Genomic DNA, 18,868 nt, shown 5'->3' on the forward strand with positions numbered 1-18,868 from the left:
AAGATAGTGATGGTTATTGTACCATAGATAAGATTGGACTTGTCTGTTGTGCTCTGGTGAACTTTTGTCCATCAGTAGTTGATTTTGACTAAAGTGTATTTTTATATGCACTTTGGCAATAAAAATATAAATTAATCCATGTCTGGACTGTGTCTGTATAACCTAGAATTATCTAGAAATGATTGTTAATTTACAGTCATTAAATCATTGTTATTGTATTGTTGTGGAAAAGAACACAGAATATCACTACCATCAGAACACAGATTTATTAAAAGGAAAAACACACTTATAAACTATACACTACTATAAATTATACTATAGTGCAATACACTAACTGTAACCACAATTTTGTATGTAACTTGAGTAACTTTTTTTGTCAGAATAGCTTTACAAAATTCTCACCAACTTGAAAGCAAATGCCAAAAATATTTAAAGAACCTATCACATTTTCAAAAAAGGTGCACAATTCTAAATGAATTAAATATAATTTAACCTACATTTAAACAAAGTGCCTGAAGTGCAAAGCTTCACAGCAGCCAATGTTTTATTACTTTGGAGGTTTCTTTCCTTTTTTTGGCAGAGACTGAGGTAGCTTTTGGCACTGTGGGCAATACCATTTTCCCTTTGGTGCAATCTTAACATTAATGCACGAGTAGTGAAACCACTTAATATGACATTTTGCATTGTAACATAGAATCATTTTTCCAAACTCAACCTGGCCACATAAACACCAAGTTTTTTCTTGGCCACTGGCACTTGCAGCACAATCAGAGCCATGTGAAAACCAAATATAAGACTAACAATAACAAAATAGTTTCTTACCACTTAAAAAAAATCAATAAATAAATAACAGGTAGGCTTATCTGCATCACTGATTCACAATTGAGGCCCCCAGGCGTCTTTAACTGAAGGGAAGGCATAAGCTTGATAGCTTCAGCCTACTCTCTGGATCTAATAGTGTGTGTTTTTGATAGTGTACAGTGTAGATAGAAAACTGGGGGTCTTTGGAATAATAAAAAAAAAACGATTGAGAGTTACTTGGCTACATCTTGAGTCTCGCAATGATATCATACAGTTAAGGTTGATTAAAGACGTTATTGCATTACTTTGGCCTTCACAACACAACGGTCGTTGATGACTTGGTACTGCGTCTCCCTCACCCATCCACACACCATCTGGTTATAAGCCTCCAAACCTTTGTATGATTTAAGGTCTTCCGCTGTGTATGGGCTCGGCGAGAAAACCAGGTAGTTGACTATATCTGGATATGTAACTGAAGGAAGAATCACCGGGTCGTCATGGATCCAAGAAGAGGGAGCCAACTCGTAGGGATCTGCACTGCCAATAAACCGTAATTTCTCGAAATATCGAGCCTTTTCTTGTGGTCCAAGTCCTTCCCTATATGCCTTTGCATCTTGGACGCGTTTTGATGTGCTTTTCTGTTGTTTAGACATGGCTACATTCACTTAAAGTATACAAAGCGCACAATACTCCATTGTACTCTGCTCAGTTCTTTACACCGAGTACCTCCAACATGGCGGCTTCCGGTCTGATGACGCGCCGTGAAAACCCTCTATCGGTATTGAGGTACATAAATACCCACCGCTAGTATGCACAGAAGACTAGGGTTGAGTTTAGCTTAGCCTCTGTGGAAGTTAGGGGGAATCAGAGACAACGCATTGTACTTCTTTCACGTGGAAACACAAGTTATAAAAAGGATGCTGTTTAGTGTCATTAGCAGATATTTTTGTGATTGTTGGATTATTTTGTATTGAAAAAAGACAAATAACACTTACACCCAAGGCTTTTGAATATAAATTGGAAAAGCTTCAAGAAGAACGGCAAATAAAAATAAGAAAGATTAAAGGTGCAATAAGAGAAATTAAAGACCTAATGCAAAGTGCTGATAATGCTGAAAAAATACGGTCATGTCTTGTAAATATATCGAGCTTGTTTAAAGAAGCAAGTCATCTTCATGGTGTTGTGGTTCCTATGCTTCCACTTGAAGAACAAGAAAAACAAAATGCTTGGTTTGGCAGTGTTGAAGAACATAAAATTGCCCTTGTGGAGGAGACAAATAAATGGCTGCTGGAGGTGCCAGACACATTAGAAGAGGTCGTTGTTGCTCCATGTTTAGGATCTGTTTCCAATGATGAGGCGCGTATATTTAAAATTGTGGAAAATGCAGTAGAAGACGACATTAGACCAAGTGATAGTGTTTCTAATGTGTCAGTGAGGTCAGAGAAACGCAGCACAGTGGTGAGTAAATCTATGTCCACTACATCATCAGCTAGAATAAAGGCTGAGGCGGAGACTGCTGCTCTTATGGCTCGGCAAAGGCTGCTGAGTCAGAAGCACGCCCTAGAGCAGTGGTCCCCAACCTTTTTTCCTTGGCGCCCCCCCCTACTTATGTCTAAGAAAAGCTGAGCCCCCCCCTCCGAAACCGAAGTTGAGGTAACTCTCGAGATAGAGCCTTACTTTCTTTTTTGATACAGAGGAGTTATCAGCACTTTTACGTTTCTCCGCCATGTTTCATTCATAAAATAGTGATGCCGTGGCGGGATGATAGCAGCTAGCAGCTGACCTGATGACAGCAGGGTCCCAGGTTAAGAGGTCCCGGAGGTTTGGCCTACTAAGTAGCTTGCCTACAAGTTTAATGCAAGAACAAAAATATATAGTTTTTATACAGACTTTTGTATACATTATATATTCTAGTGTATTATCATAATTTGTTTAACATGTGCAAATATTTCTTTTTTTTACCTCAACCTCAAACCAGATAAAGACTTGCTATGATCTCTGCCGCCCCCCTTAGGGGTCCCCGGACCCCAGGTTGGGAACCACTGCCCTAGAGGAGCAGCAGGAACTGTTGAGGAAAAAAAGGGAGGAGCTGGAATTGGACATGGAGCTGGCAGCATCTATGGCTAAAGTGAGTGTGTTCAAGGCTTCAGAAGGATCTTGTGTGTCTAACGTCTCTGTGAAATCAGATGGGATGAACTCCTATTTGGAAAGAGGGAAAAGAACACAGTTAAGGCATGAAGCTGCAACATTTGTGCCTGAGTTCAACACTCAACCATCGGCTGCAGAAGCTGGAGAGGAAGCTTTGCTTTCAGGTTATGCTGCTGTGAGGCCCGAGACACGCAACAAAATTGAGCGGCCTGCTACTGTGACTCGGGCCGGTCCGTCCACTTTGATTACTCGGCCCGCTGCTGCGACTGGGGTTGGTATGTCCACTCTGCCAGAATGTGCTTTTCATCCACCAGTTACTTACCTTCAGCCAGAAGCTGCACCTGTAACGGTGAACAATTCTGATCAGCGTTTTCTCACAGTTTTGGAAAGGCAAAATCAAATTACATTGTTATTGGTTGGACAACAGTCACTTTTTCTCTTACCTAAGCGAGACCTACATGTTTTTGACGGAGATCCACTGCAGTATCAAACCTTCATAAGAGGATTTGAACACAACATTGAAGGAAGAACACAAAGTCAGAAGGACAGGTTTGTATTACCTCGAACAGTATACGAGAGGTCAGCCCAGGGATTTAATCCGAAGCTGTCAACATCTGCCTCCATCACATGGATACACTAAGGCAAAGTCATTACTTCAGGAGCATTTTGGCGATCCATTCAAAGTAGCCTCTGCCTACATGGATAAGGTGCTTTTATGGCCGGTGGTTAAAGCTGAAGATATCAATGCTTTAAGGGCCTACAGTTTATTGTTGCAGGAATATTGCAACTCTATGGGTGCTGCCGTAAGTGACCTGAATGTGTCTACAAATATGCAAACCATCGTGAAAAAGCTGCCCTATAAGCTGCGGGATCACTGGAGAAGTGTGGCCTGCAATATTCAGAAGTTTCGTCGAAGAGCTACATTTTCGGACATTGTGGAGTTTGTTGAGAGGCAAGTCAAGATAGCAAGTGACCCTCTTTTTGGAAATATACAAGATACACCTCCGACAGGAAGAAAGGAATTAACAATGGTCAAGTCTCACTCTCAAACTAGTTCAAAGGCTAGAGGCAGTAGTTTTGCCACTACTGTAACCTGCTGAGAAGAAAGTGGAGTCTGGGTACAAAATGGAGAACTCATTAGTGAAAGTTTGTTTGTTTTGTGGAGCTGGACATTCGTTAGATGTTTGCCTTCTTTTGGATAAAAGGACACAAGATGAAAAATTGTCTTTTTTGAAGGAGAACCGTATGAGCTTTGGATGTCTGTGCGTTGGGCATATGAGTAAAGATTGCAGAATTTGCATTACGTTGTTGCATTTCTACCCCAAAGCAAAACAAAAGGGTTCGACTCAGGCCAATGGTGGCTTGGAATTGGCCAGAGAAGGCGCTGTGGTGTCTGTTCAGTCCAGTGGCTTGACTGGGGCCGGTAAGCAGGACTGTACGCTTTCTATTTTGCCTGTTCAGGTGAAATCCAAAAGGGGACAAGAGATCTTGGTCACGTATGCGTTTCTGGATCCGGGAAGTACCGCCTCATTTTGTACAGAGCGACTCATGAACCGGCTCAATCTTACAGGGAAAGAAGCTGGGGATCCTCCTTAGAACTATGGGACAGGAGAAAGTGGTGGACAGTTATAAGTTGTCAGACTTGGAAGTCGCCAGGTTGGATTCGGACAGCTTTTGTGACCTGCCTGACATTTTTACTCAAAGGAGCATGCCTGTTCATAGAGGTAACATTCCACGCTCAAAAAGACCTCCAAAGATGGCTGCACCTGAGACACATACAAATACCAGAGATCGATGCTGATGTGGACCTTCTGATCGGCACTAATGTCCCTCAAGCTCTGGAGCCGTGGGAAGTGGTTCGTGCAGTTAACGGGGGACCTTATGCAATTAAGACCATTCTGGGTTGGACTGTGAATGGCCCACTCCGAGGAGGTTGTCGGATCAATGATCAGTGTTTGCAGCCCGACATCACAGTCAATCGGATCTCAGTGGCAAGGCTTGATGAGCTCTGGGAGAAACAGCTGAAGGTGGATTTTCCTGAAACTTTGCAGGATGAACAACCTGGTCTGTCAAGGGAGGACAAGGACTTCATTGAGTCAGTTTCAGAGTCTGCCAAGCTTATTGATGGTCATTACAGTATTGGTTTGCCGGTAAGACAAAGATACCTCAAAATGCCAAACAATAAGACAGTTATAGAACAGCGTGCATTGAGTCTCAAAAGGCATTTGAATAAAGATCTATCTTTTCGCTCCGATTACATCACTTTCATGTCCGAGATGCTGACTAATGGTTACGCAGAGAGAATTCCGACTGAGCAGCTGGCCCGTTGTGATGGAAGGGTGTGGTATATACCCCATCATGGGGTGTATCATCCTAAAAAGAAAAATCTGCGGGTAGTCTTTGATTGTGGGGTCACGTTTCAGGGGACATCTTTGAACTCACAGCTTCTTCAAGGACCAGATCTAAAAAATTTGTTAGTGGGAGTCCTCATGTGATTCCGCAAAGAACCTGTGGTGCTCATGGCAGATATCGAGGCCATGTTTCATCAGGTCAGGGTGCCGGCTGAAGACTCTGACTTGTTGAGATTCTTGTGGTGGCCTGATGGAGATTGCAGTCAGGAGCTAATGGAGTACAGAATGATGGTGCATCTGTTCGGTGCTACTTCCTCCCCTAGTTGTGCCTGTTTCGCCCTGAGGAAATGTGCTGAAGACAATCGAAAGTGCTTCAGTTCTATGGCAATTAACACTGTCCTGCACAATTTCTATGTCGATGATTGTTTGGTGTCTGTTGGCTCTGAAGAGGAAGCAGTATCTTTATGTTGAGAGCTTGGTGCCTTGTGTGCTAAAGGCGGTTTTAAGCTCACGAAATGGATTAGTAACCGACGTACTGTCCTCGCTACTATCCCTCAGGAGGAGCGGGCCAAAGAGGTGAAAGATCTGGATTTGGATAGTGATGCTTTGCCTGTAGAGCGTGCTTTGGGTGTACAGTGGTGTGTCCAATCTGACTCATTCAAGTTTAAAATCACACTAAAACCCCACCCACTCACAAGAAGAGGAATCTTGTCCGTGACTAGTTCGATTTACGACCCTCTTGGTTTCTTGGCACCTGTTGTTTTGTCCGCCAAGAAAATCCTCCAAGACCTTTGCAGGAGACGTCTGGGATGGGATGATCCTTTGCCCTCTTCGGTTGCTGGAGAATGGATGGCTTGGCTGGAAGACCTTCGTAACCTTGAAAATTGGAAGGTCAGTAGGTGCTTAAAACCTGTGGATTGTGGTCGTCTTGTTTCTGCTCAGCTCCACCACTTTGCAGACGCAAGTGAGGAAGGGTTTGGGACTGTGACTTACCTGTTGCTCCATGATGATAGCGGGCAAACTCACAGTTCATTCGTAATGGGAAAGGCGCGAGTAGCTCCTCTAAAACTTGTCACCATCCCCCGTATGGAGCCGACTGCCGCAGTGGTGGCTAGCAGGATGGACAAGTTGTGGAGGAAGGAGCTGCAAATGGATCTCCAAGAGTCAGTCTTTTGGACGGACAGCACTTCTGTTTTGAAATACATAAAAAACGAGACATCTAGATTTAAAATCTTCATAGAAAACAGAGTGTCTGAAATATTGGAAATGTCTAACGTATCCCAGTGGAGGTACGTGAATATGTCAACCAACCCTGCGGATCTAGCTTCCAGAGGTGTTAAAGTTCAGTCTTTGCTAAAGACTGGTGCATGGCTCTGTGGTCCTGACTTTCTTCTTAAGCTTGAGAGCAGGTGGCCCAAAAACCCTGAGACTCTGGAAGACCCTCTTGTTGTAGATCCGGAGGTCAAGGCTGTGGTGGTTAACACTGCTCAAATTGACCATGTCAGTCCAGTGGAGAAGCTCATTGATAACTTTTCCTCATGGTTCCGTCTTAAAAGGGCTGTTGGTTGGCTTCTCAAGTTTAAGACCTTGCTTTTGTCCCGGGTGCGACATCGCAAGTTGCTGAGAGAAACCCTTTCTGGATCGGACCTTTGTGCTGAGCAGCTGGAGAAAGAGCTACAGGTCCAGATGGAAGGAGTTAAGGCTCAAGTGCCAAAAGATGTTCTGTCCATGGAGGATATGGTTGCAGCGGAATTAGATATTATCCGTTTTTGTCATAAAATAAGGTTTCCGGAAGAACTGGCCAACTTGAAGAAAGGAGAGTGTGTAAGGAGGACGAGTTACCTCTACAAGCTTAACCCGATCCTGGATGGTGATCTCATTAGGGTTGGAGGACGGCTTAGTAGAGCAGCTATGCCAGTTGAAGCAAAGCATCCAGTTATACTGGCTAAAGATCAACACGTTTCCAATCTTATTCTCTGTCATGTACACCAAGAAACAGGCCATGGTGGACAAAACCATATGCTTTCTCATTTGCGTCAGAAATATTGGATTCCTGGTGCCTGTACTGCTATTAGAAAGGTTTTGTCTAAGTGTGTCATCTGTCGTAGATTGTCTGTCTGCTTCACCTGGACATCAGAAAATGGCTGACCTTCCTCACAACAGAATAACTCCTGATGAGCCTCCTTTCAGTTGAGTTGGTTTGGACTGCTTTGGACCGTTTGAGGTTAAACGTGGAAGAGCTGTGGTCAAGAGGTATGGGCTCATTTTTACATGCTTGGCGATACGAGCCATACACCTTGAAGTTCTTTCATCTTTGGACACAGACTCCTTCATCAATGGTTTTAGAAGGTTTGTGGCGAGACGTGGTCAAGTACTGGAAATCCGTTCGGATAATGGTACTAACTTTGTGGGCGCTGAACGTGAATTGAGGGAGGCCATTGAGAATTTGAACCACAACCTCATAAATGACGTGCTGTTACAAAAGAGTGTGAAATGGGTTTTCAATCCCCCAGCAGCATCACACCATGGAGGTGTTTGGGAAAGGTTGATCCGGTCAGTCCGTAAAGTGCTAAACTCTATTCTGAAGACTCAGACTCTGGACGAAGAAAGCTTGGCGACGGTGTTTTGCGAGGCTGAGGCGATTGTTAATGGCCGTCCAATAACAAAAGCGTCAACAGACCCTCAAGACTTGGAGGCGTTGACTCCTAACCATCTACTTCTGCTTAAGTCGTGGCCGTTGTTGCCACCAGGATTGTTCAAGAAGGAGGATGTTTATGCTCGTCGTCGCTGGAAACAAGTGCAGTATATGTCGAATTTGTTCTGGAAGCGCTGGGTGAAGGAGTACCTTCCTGGACTTCAGGAGCGCCAGAAGTGGAATGCTGCTAAAAGAAACTTTGTTTCAGGAGATCTCATCGTGTTGGTGGATGATATGGCCCCTCGTAATACTTGGATTACAGGAAGAATTGTGGATACTGCTCCGGACAAAAATGGACTGGAAGCAGAGGGGCAGTGAAGATCTTTGGATACATCGGACATGAACATTGACATTAAAGGACTTTCAGAGGACTAAAAGTTCACTTTGCATTTTGATTGATCTCTGTCTCCCACAAGGTGATTATGGTGGTCAATTATTACTATGAAATAATTTGGGGCCGGAATGTAGGAGCCATAAATTGGGTTTGATTAGTCTTTTATGATTTTTCCTCCTTTTTCTTGCACTGTTGTGTATGTGCACGCGCATAGTGACGTCGTTGGTTACTTCTTCTTAACTTTCTGTTGACCGTCACCATCGTTGTCTCCTGTTACTGCACTGTCTGAGGTATCTTTGCACGGCTTATGAAATGCATCAATTCAAGTAAGTGCTGTTTCTTGCTAAGCTTGTGAAATGGATCAATAAAGACATCCCATCAAGTGCAATGGTTCAGCGTGACGCGTCTTCAGTATAAACCCACATGTCTTAGCCTGCTGCGGCGTTGGATTAGTTTCTAAATTTATATGCCGCATTAATAACAAACATTAAGGTATAGGTGACACACTCAAGTGATTTTGTCTATGCTGATATGGTAGTCTCTATAGTAGTACTTTGTTATGTTTTTATTTAATTTCCCTCTTTTTATTTGGCAGGATGGCTCTGCACCGTCACTGTCAATATGTGTGCGTGTGAACCAGAAGCCTGCACTCTGCTAAGGTATGGGCTCTGGCCAGCAACAACCGACAAGCCCCAGACAGCCTTTTCCATCCCTCTGCTAGAGCTTTTTGTTTCTGTCACTGGAGTGTCAGGTTTCTGTTGAGGGTTTTTGCAACACCCTACGCTGGAAAACAACCTTACACTTGCAGAGGTAAGTCAGTTTGCAGAGGTCAGTTAGAAGTCATGTCTGTGAAGTGAATATTTTAGTTACTTTCATGGAAGACTGACCAGTCCGCATAGATGTGACAATTTTGATGGTACTACATCATTATTATTTATCGAACCGTCTAGGATTATATAGTTGCATGCAAAATTATTATTGATATTTTTCTATAAAAGTAACGTCTGAGTAAACCACCATCACCTTGGCCTTTTATTTAGGAGATGTAATTTTATGAAAAGGTTTCTAAAAAGTAAAGGTTTTCACTGACTGCTGCTTATACTGTAGGTTAACACACTCTACAGAGCCCTGGTGGGAGAATCCATATCCCAGTTTAGACATTACCACTTTCGACAACGAAGTTTGGTAGATGTTTGCCCACAGTTAGATGATGGGACCACATGCCCAGCATGTCCAAAGGTTGGTTGTAGTTCCAGCATGGTTCTTGTTTAATTAACCATAATTGCCGTTTTTATGACCTTTTGGCATTAAATATATATTGCAAAATCACTTAATTGTTGTATAAGTATTATAATAAAATTGTGATAATATTAGTTAGTGTATCAACCAGGTATTCTCTGGTGCAACCTGCATTTATGAAGGCTGTATGAGATTAACCAGGATAAATGTTTGTTTCCCAGGCGGATGGAGATATGATAGTGACATTGGATGCCAACTTTGGCCTTGTGAGGAAGCAAAGCTCAAGGACAAGTGTGGTTGAGCCATTTCATGGAACCCGCATGTTTGTTGATGAAAAGGATGTAGAGGAATACCTTCTTTCACATCTTGACAGCTCAAAGCCTAACGAGGTTAGTCACAGTTGCAGAATACTGTATTAGGACTGAAAAATCTGAGTCCATGACATGTTAGATGTGACTCCTGGAAGAAGAACATTATTCCGCTCATAAATCGAATAGTTCCTTAAATCTTTAGGACTGCAGTAACTTCAAGGCTGGCAACGTTCTGAGGTCCCAACAACAAGCAAAGAAACTTGATGTTACAGGAGTGTTTGGAGCTTCCTGTCGTCATGAAATGCCTAATGTTTGTCAACATGAGCCAAGGAGAAAGGCAAGTAGTGACATTTATGCCTATTGACTCAATATTCAATGCTTAGGATAACATGAACCTAACATAAGCCATTCGGTCTACAGTTGCAGCCTTCGAAGGCTGCAGACCCTGAATTGGGAAACAGTTTATACATTTATTTTTTCAATCACCAAATATGAACCTCATGGAATTTTTATGGGAGATTTCAAAATATTACAAAATTTAAACCTTGCCACCATTCTAATTTTCACTTTTATTTATGTTTGGATCATGTTGAGTGTCCTTATTAAGTTTTCACTTTTCCTCAGTATGAAGTGTTTCATTATTCACATTATGTTGAAATAGATCAGCCTATCCTCTGTATGTCATTGATGAGCTTCTTCGAAGATGTGAGGACAAGAACATACACCTCAGAGTAGTCTATGAAATTGCCTGTGTTCGTTGCCTCACATTTGCGTGTAAGTACTTTTTTTTTTGTGTAAAACTGAATTATTGTTTTGATAAAAGACCTCGAAAAATTAACTTAAAATTATGCCATACTGTGTTCAATTAGAAATCAGGGGAGGGCATACCATACAACATCTCCTTGGCTGTACCAGCGTTTCACATTTATGGACACAAATTTCCCTGCCAGGTAAATTCATCATTCACTCTCTTTTTGGCCTCCATTTTTAATGTGTAGTACAAATGCCTTAAAGTAATCTTTATTCTAACATTTTCCCACCTGGTATTTGACTTGTTTCAGAGATGCACTGTTTAGTGATATGAAGTGAAAACCGCTTACAGTGTTCATATCTCTCCGGGTCAAGTTAATAACTATAAGTGGATGATTGTTATAAGCAAATTTGTTTTATTTTTGTTTATTTTTTATGCAGATTAACATCTAATTTCTATAATTATTACATTAATATCAGTGTTGGGAGTAACGCGTTACAAAAGTAACGCAATTACAGTAATGTATTCCTTTTTTCTGTAACGCAGTAATATAACGCATTACTAATTAAATTTCGGTAATATTATACTCGTTACAATCTCAGTAACGCGAGTTACAACGCATTTTAACGCAACATTTAGTGGTGCATTGGTTTTTTTAAGAATTCACCAACACCGTGACACATTTCTTCACAGGAAAAAAAAAAAAAAAAGCCGTATTATTTTCCTGTCGCTGTATTCGATGGTTGAGATGACTGCAGAGACAAATACATTTGCGAGATGGATATTATTTTCAGGAGTTATTACGCTGCGTTGAAGTGAGCTGTCCTGTTTCTGTTCCCGTGGTCAGAACCAGAGACGGTACGGACAGCATGTATGTCCCAACAGGTAACGGTATGTCAGCGGCTGACAGATATAAACATGTCGGGAATTAATGCTGAGGCTTGCTACACGTAAATATCATTGCATTTTATCAGCCGTGGAGAGTAACTCTGCCTGTAGTGGAATGGCTTCTAATGACGACCAAAAGCGCTTGTCTTTTACTGTGACCATTTACTGTTCAATATGTTGCAGTTTTACAAACAAGAAAGTGAACAACTTCAGCCTGACAGACATGTTGCTTCTCAGTAAGCTAGCAAGAGTAGGCTACACAACAGACAACTTCCGTGTAGCTTACTTCAAAATAAAAGCACTTCCTGTGACGGTTCGCAGTAAAACTAAATTACTGTTAAATAAGGTTGTGTAGGCTACCTTTTCACAAATCAGCTGTAAATCAAGTACTGTAAATAATGTTAATAGTGAGTTTTAATCACACTATAATTGAACATTTCCTTTAGAGTGTTTTAACCTAAACATGAATTTCTTATTGAAATGCTATAAACAAATATTTTACAACAATGCCATACTTTTGAGTATTTTCATTTTCTCCTACTTGCCTATTATATGTTTTACTTATCTATTTTGTATAGCTTTAGTTACTTTGCATATTTATATTAATTATACAAAATATGAATAATCTATGATGTATTAAAGTGGATAAAGACGAGACTTTATTGATCCGGTGGTGAAATTCACAAGCTAGCTGCCAAATCAAACTTCCCCTGTTATTTTGGTGAAAGTAACTCAAAAGTAATGCAAAAGTAGTGTAACGCATTACAATTCAGAGACAGTAATATTGTAATATAACTAATTACTCTCAAATGACAGTAACTAGTAATCTATAATGTATTACATTTTGGAAGTAACTGATTAACACTGATTAATATAAAGTAATGAAATGGACAGCTTCGCTACTGATTTAAAGATACAATGACACGCAACTGCACACAGGAAGCTTATGTACGTACACACACACACAAAAATGAACACTGTAAGCAGACTACTTGATTACAATAAACACATTATTTAAACAGCATTTGTATAGGAATTATTCTGTCCCAAGCTGATCCATATAGGCGGTTGGTTGCTGTAACCGTGATCACTATAAGCAGTTTCCACTGTAGTAGGATAATGCTTAGTGTCAGTGTATGTGATATTCTAAGACTTTGCTTTAATCACAGATCAAGTACAGCACCAGGCGGCTTGAAGGGTTTGGGCTCACAGATGGGGAAGAAATGGAAAGGTTGTCCAAGGCCTTCCTTATAACTTCTACAGTGTTTGGTCAGGTGTACCACAGTAATGATTTCTGGTAGGTAACCACTGAATTCTTGTGCTGTACTTCTTGTAATGTATAGATCTGGGACTCGAGAGTTGTACATGGAGGATGAAACGGAGTAAGTAGGCTGTATCTGTCTGTTGCTGTTCTCTGATCAAGTGTCTAAATAACTAGGGATGTCCCAATCAGGTTTTTTTGCCCTTGAGTCCGAGTCCGAGTCATTTGATTTTGAGTATCTACCGATACCGAGTCCTAATCCGATACTTCTATAATAATTCAACTTTATAATACCTCCAGACCGCAGACATACTCGTGCTTTCTGCTTCAAGCTGCTTCCGTGTTCTACTTTGCCGGCATTTAACCAATAGCGTCTCTGCAACAAAGTGATGTCATGCCACACGCGTTGCTGTTTCTGTGTGGAGTCAAAAGGGTCTAACTCTGTGCCACTGCATAACTATAGATGTGTTAAAAAATAATGAGAATATATATACATATATATATCTGAGTCCTGATCGGGAGGTAATGTCCGATTCTGATCGAGTCTGAAATCACGTGATCGGGCCCGATTTCCGATCACGTGATCGGATCTGGACATCCCTATAAATAACATTTAATAATATTTACTTGCTGACCATTGTAGAATTGAGAACTCTCTGCTGAACATTGAAACAAAACACCGCATTGGGAGAAGATGGAAAGAATCTGATCTAGACTTCCAGTCTACCCTTAAAGATGTTGACAGTGACCTCAGAGGCCAACTTATATGCAAGGCTAGAACTGAATCAAGGGAGAGAGCAGTCCTCCTCCATCTGAAAAGAAAATATCCAGGTAAAGTGCTGTGGATAAGTAGATAAAATAAGTACATAACATTTAAGATCCAACTTTTCAAAGGACCATACTACAAACTAATGAATTCATTTCTTTGCATGTTTGTTTTCTAACTTTGTTTCAGATGGGCAGGGCATTGCTATTAGACTGTCCAAGCAGGTAGCCAACTCCAACAAGAGACTGAGACAAGCAATCAAGGAATACAACAGTATTCAGTGGCCACTGGCCACCGCAGATGAGCATCTTCCCTGCAACAATTGATTTTCAGGAAGCATGCGATCCCTCTTGGCCTGTCTACTTCTGCTCTGATGACACTGTAAGTATAGTTACCTAAACCTAGTAACCACATTGCAATCACTCTAGTAACCATCTGACAACTGCTTAGTAACCACAACTACCTGCCAATCATTTTCATCAACCACCTGCTAACATGAGATAGCACTTTGTTTCCTTATGTCTCCTACTAGATTGAAGAAGATGATGTTTCAAGGGGTCTAAAAAGGCGTGGAATTGATGCCTTACATATGAGGACACGGGCAGCTGAAGAAAAGCACATGCTTTACCAGGAAATGAGAACTGTAACTGAACACCTCAATCAGCAGCATTTCTTTCTGTGTTCTGCCATCAATGACACAGAGCAGCCTGGTGCAAAAGCTGCTCTCATCCACCGTCTCAAACAGCTGGAAAGAAAGCTACATCATGCCACTGTGATGTTTCACCAACATGTACCAGACATTGTTCCTGCAACACATAGTTATGTCGTCCCCTACCTGTCTCAGGACCTCCCCATGTCAAGTGTACAGACACTGGTAGATGATGATGATGATGATGATGATGATGATGATGATGACGACCATGACCATGACCATGACCATGACAGCAACTAGCACTGTAAGCACTCATGACTAGAGCTGGTTTGCTGCTTCTTGGTTTTTAATGAATAGTTTGAGCAAGCTTGTATGCTTTGCTATTTATCATTCAAAATGTCTCCTTAATTCAGCGCTAACCAAAATTCATCAAACTCTGACAGTTTAGGTTCTGTGTGTTTTCATTGTAACTGATCAGGATCTAATTGATGCTGTGCTGCTGATTAGTTGATTAGTCTAACTGCAAAAAAGTGAGCTGTGGACTGTTAACTGCCAATGTGAACCAAAAAAATGATTTAAACAAGCTGTTTTTGGACAATAAACACTTTTTTGTATAAGCTGTCTAAGTAACTTTAATAAAGTTTTTTTTCAATGTTTGGTAGCAAAAGGTTTCTGGAAATACATTGTGTTTTAGGCGGAGTTTGCGCATTCTACCAAAGAATTTCTAATAAGACCGGCTTTGGTTCTACTAGAGGTTCTACAGTGTGGTTCCAGAAGTAAAAATCCCATTGATTTTCTCCATAAGGATTTAGATTATTAGCCATAATGTCTAAACCTAGTTTAGTTTAGTTTATTAAACCATCCCATAATGTCTATGTGGTTGTGTAACGAAAAGTTTCTGCACCTGTAAAAGCTAGAAGTCTGTATTTGTTTAAGAAAAACATGCCTTATCTACGATCTTATGGAGAAAAACTACACTACCCACAATGCTAAGCGTAACAGCAACGTCTCTGGTCCAATCTCGCTGTTACCATAGAAACGTTTACCCCGCGAAAATACGAACGGTTACTTTTGCCTTTTTTGCCGTTTTCAAAATGTTTTTTTTGTGCCGAATCAAATGGGTTATGCTCACTATTCATCTCGTAGCTGTTTGTCATGGTTACAGGCTTAAAACTCTTTATATCAGCTATTTTCGAAAACGAATGGGGAAAAACACTTCTGGAACCAGAGCCATTAAAAAAGTGGGCGGTCACTGTTAAGCTTTATATATCTGAAATAAACCAACATATTAACTTTTTCTTAACATAGAACATCTAGATGCTGTGTAATTACTAGTTCGGCTTTACTAGATATTTGATACATTCAGTAGATATATCTTTTCACAACCCTATTTTACAACCCTAATTTGCAAACCAGAAGAACTACAACTGTAGTGCTGATTTGTATCAAGCTACATGGCGTGGCTATAGGGAGTTGTAGTTTTAAAACATTACCGTTTTTCTTAGAATTGGAGGTTGTAAATATTGAGATGAGTAGAGTGAGGGGTTTAGGTGTATAGTAAACACATCTATGTAATCATATTTCAAATATGTAATTGTTAAATTGGTTAAAATTAATTAAATTACATTTTAACAGTATTTGACAGCACCCCCAGTTGTTTACTATAATTACTTGATAGATGAGGCCAAGAGCTTTTTATAACACTTGGTCCCATGTCTCTAACCCCTTTTGTTACTGAATTACAAGCATTAAAACATGCACCAGGGTGACGTTTCAAAGGTCGGTCATTCAAAGCCAAGGTTGGAAAAACTACAATGATTTAAGAAACATCAGACATATTTATGTCTGATTTTAATTGAATTGATTGGTACGTATATGTCAGCAGACATTACATGCACCTATTCATGTAAGCAGAGAAAACAGTAGTGTGTTCTCTCTTCTATCACTTGGATTATGCAGGTGATGGTGCAGAAAAGAGGTGTAGTCCTTGTAGATTTCTGGCACTTTGAGGACAAACAGATCCAGCAACTCTCACTGATGCCTTTCAATTTCAATTGCAATTTTATTTATAGTGTCAAATCATAACAGGGATTATCTCAGGACACTTTACAGATAGAGTAGGTCTAGACCACACGCTATAATTTACAAGGACCCAACAATTCCAGTGATTCCCCCCCAAATGCGTAAGTGCGACAGTGGCAAGGAAAAACTCCCTTTTAGGGAGAAACCTCGGACAGACCCAGGGTCTTGGTAGGCGGTGTCTGACGGTGCCAGTTGGGGGTATGATGAACAATGGCAATAATAGTCACAATAAAGATATTATAATAGTTATATTGTTCATGGTGTCGTAGAGCACAGCAGGGTGTAACAGGGCGTGACAGGGCGTCTACCGGAGATAGCAAGTCGAAGCCAGGCATTGCAGAGCTTGTGGTTATAGTCTGCTTTTTATTATGCTAAAAGACCCTGACTACCCAGACATTTTGACATGTTATGGTAGGGAAAGCAGGTGTAACTAATAACATTAATGATGGCTGCATTCAATTCAGCTGATAAAGTTCAGGGCCCTGGTATTTTGCATACTGGCTCACTGGAATGGTACACTTGATGGAACAGAGACTTGGTAACACCTGCATTTATTTGAATTTTTTTATTTTTAATGTATATATTACCTATAATTTTATCTTTATTTGTTTATATTTCTTATCTTTTAAATTATACTTGTGGGTCGGAGAGAAAGGTATTTTCCATTGCTCTGTCTAGCACATTTTGCAGAAATGACAATCAAGTTGACTGGATGTGACTGTGTGCTTGCTGCTATGACAATTTAAAAAATTTGCTGTGAAGAAGGGTCCACGCCACGGACCTTATTTTGAAACTTGAACTTGTATTTGTGTTTCTTTGTAACACTGCAATATTTACAAAAGGCCATTATCGGAGAGTAATGCTGATTGTTGAAGGGCATAAAATAGAAGTGGTAATAAAATACTACAGCAGACAGAACAATGATGGCTGAAGAAACAACTTTTACTAATTACTCAACACATCATATTTTGTGTGTGATCAATACATTGTCCAAGAGACAGACTAATGTGCATTAACCTAAGTCTGTTTAGGTGAGATACCATGGGTGACCTTTACCCTTTAACTTTTACTGAATGCAAACTGCATAAACCACAGAAATACAGTAGCATATATCTGTAAATAGTTGAAGAACCTTTCCTCAACTTAAACATCTGCATTCAAATAATTAAATGTCTCTCTATTTGACCCCAACTAATAATAATTTGCCAGAAAAATAATGAGTGAGGTTTTTCCTGTTTGGAGTGAAGAGGGTGATGACGAGAAAACAAGAAAGCCGCACCACTTACAGGACATTTAGCCTGACCTGGCTCTTACAAAGATCTTTAGCTAGGACACCAGGGTCTGTGGAGCCCTCTAGTGGTTGTGTGTCATCCTGGGTGGAATTCACAGATATTTTGTCATCAATCAATCAATCAATCAAACTTTATTTATATAGCACTTTACAGCAACCAGCAGGTATCCAAAGTGCTTAACATCGAAACCAAGAATAAAAACACATATCATACAATATAAAGAAAGTACATGTAAAATCAGCACGAAAAATACTATTGTCTACAAAGTAAAGTTTTGATTACAGTTTCAGGTACTTTGACTCACGTGTTGGTTGCCTGCTGTCTGAGTCTGATTTGTCAATATGAGGGTTAATCTTACAGTTTTGATCCTGTTGTGTGGGTTTTAAAGTGAAAACTAAAGTGGATACTCACTAGTAGTGAATGACTTAGTTTGTCAGCAGAGTCTATGATGAGCTTGCAGATGTCCTGTTTGCTAATTTGATCACTGAAGGCCACTCTGTCCAGTTAGAGATACTGCAGGTAAGTACCATCACAGCAGTGGTTGCCCTCTTCATTCTCAAACATGGGGACTTTTTAGACATCAATAAGTACATTAATGATGATGAAATCCATCACAAGAAGTGCAAGCTCAGCTATGTATCTGCACTAATATAATGTAATAAATAGCACCCCTTATTGAACTCTTACATGACAGTTGTTTCCTTTTTTGAGGGAGCCAATTAATCCAAACAACCTATTTCTTGGAGCAGACTCGTGATATACAGTAGCATCAACTTATCCAGCAAACAAATCAAATCATTCCATTAAAGTTGTAATTCTGGTCACCTGGGTAGCTTTAAGTCTAATTTCAGTCAAAACTGAGCTAAAAGTAGAGTGAATATTGCATTTTTCAGGTGAACCAAATGTACGCTAATGTTGCCTGCGTCTGCTTGTGTGAATAGGGAATTGTTTGCCAACATGTTCATAAACTAATAATGTCAGTCTTGTGTTGGCAGCTTATTTGCTACCCCCAAGTGGTCAGAAAAATATGAATACATGCAGCCATATTATGCTCATTTTCAGGTTCATAATTGTATTTTAAGGTTGTACCAGAATAGGTTTACATGGTTTAATTTTCAAAAAACACCATATTTTTGTTGTACTGCAGTGCTCTCTCTCACTGCTGCAGATCCTCTTTTCACCTGGTCTCTGTTTTAGCTACAGAGTGAGACCTCTTTTCTTCTTCTTCTGTACTATCTTTGATTGCATTCGCACATGCGCAGTAGCTCAGATGTAGATCATGTCAGCTAGCTAGCTC

The 18,868-nt window shown here is 40.5% G+C and overlaps 2 protein-coding genes and 1 long non-coding RNA gene across 3 annotated transcripts in view; all 3 read left to right on the forward strand.

The window, feature by feature from the left end:
• LOC116039002 (alpha-2-macroglobulin-like) overlaps positions 1–18,868 on the forward strand; it is a 160,627-nt gene that overhangs the window by 78,989 nt on the left and 62,770 nt on the right. The gene's annotated exons all lie outside the window — the stretch shown is intronic.
• LOC116039013 lies at positions 772–15,721 on the forward strand. The gene is made up of 3 exons (XR_004102224.1): positions 772–975; positions 9,075–9,080; positions 15,711–15,721. It is a non-coding gene; the product is annotated as an uncharacterized LOC116039013 (long non-coding RNA).
• On the forward strand, positions 13,203–14,815 carry LOC116039001 (aspartic acid-rich protein-like). Its single transcript, XM_031283756.2, has 3 exons — positions 13,203–13,610; positions 13,735–13,926; positions 14,078–14,815. The coding sequence occupies exons 2-3, from the start codon at positions 13,846–13,848 to the stop codon at positions 14,495–14,497; spliced, it is 501 nt and encodes a 166-aa protein (XP_031139616.1). The 5' UTR covers positions 13,203–13,610; positions 13,735–13,845; the 3' UTR covers positions 14,498–14,815.

Source organism: Sander lucioperca, chromosome 5, assembly GCF_008315115.2.
Source record: "Sander lucioperca isolate FBNREF2018 chromosome 5, SLUC_FBN_1.2, whole genome shotgun sequence".
Taxonomy (NCBI): domain Eukaryota; kingdom Metazoa; phylum Chordata; class Actinopteri; order Perciformes; family Percidae; genus Sander; species Sander lucioperca.

Coding starts and splice junctions, on each gene's coding strand:
- LOC116039001 (XM_031283756.2), top strand. CDS start 13,846: ATGAGCATCTTCCCTGCAACAATTGATTTTCAGGAAGCATGCGATCCC. Junction 13,927..14,077: donor ACTTCTGCTCTGATGACACT/GTAAGTATAGTT, acceptor GTCTCCTACTAG/ATTGAAGAAGATGATGTTTC.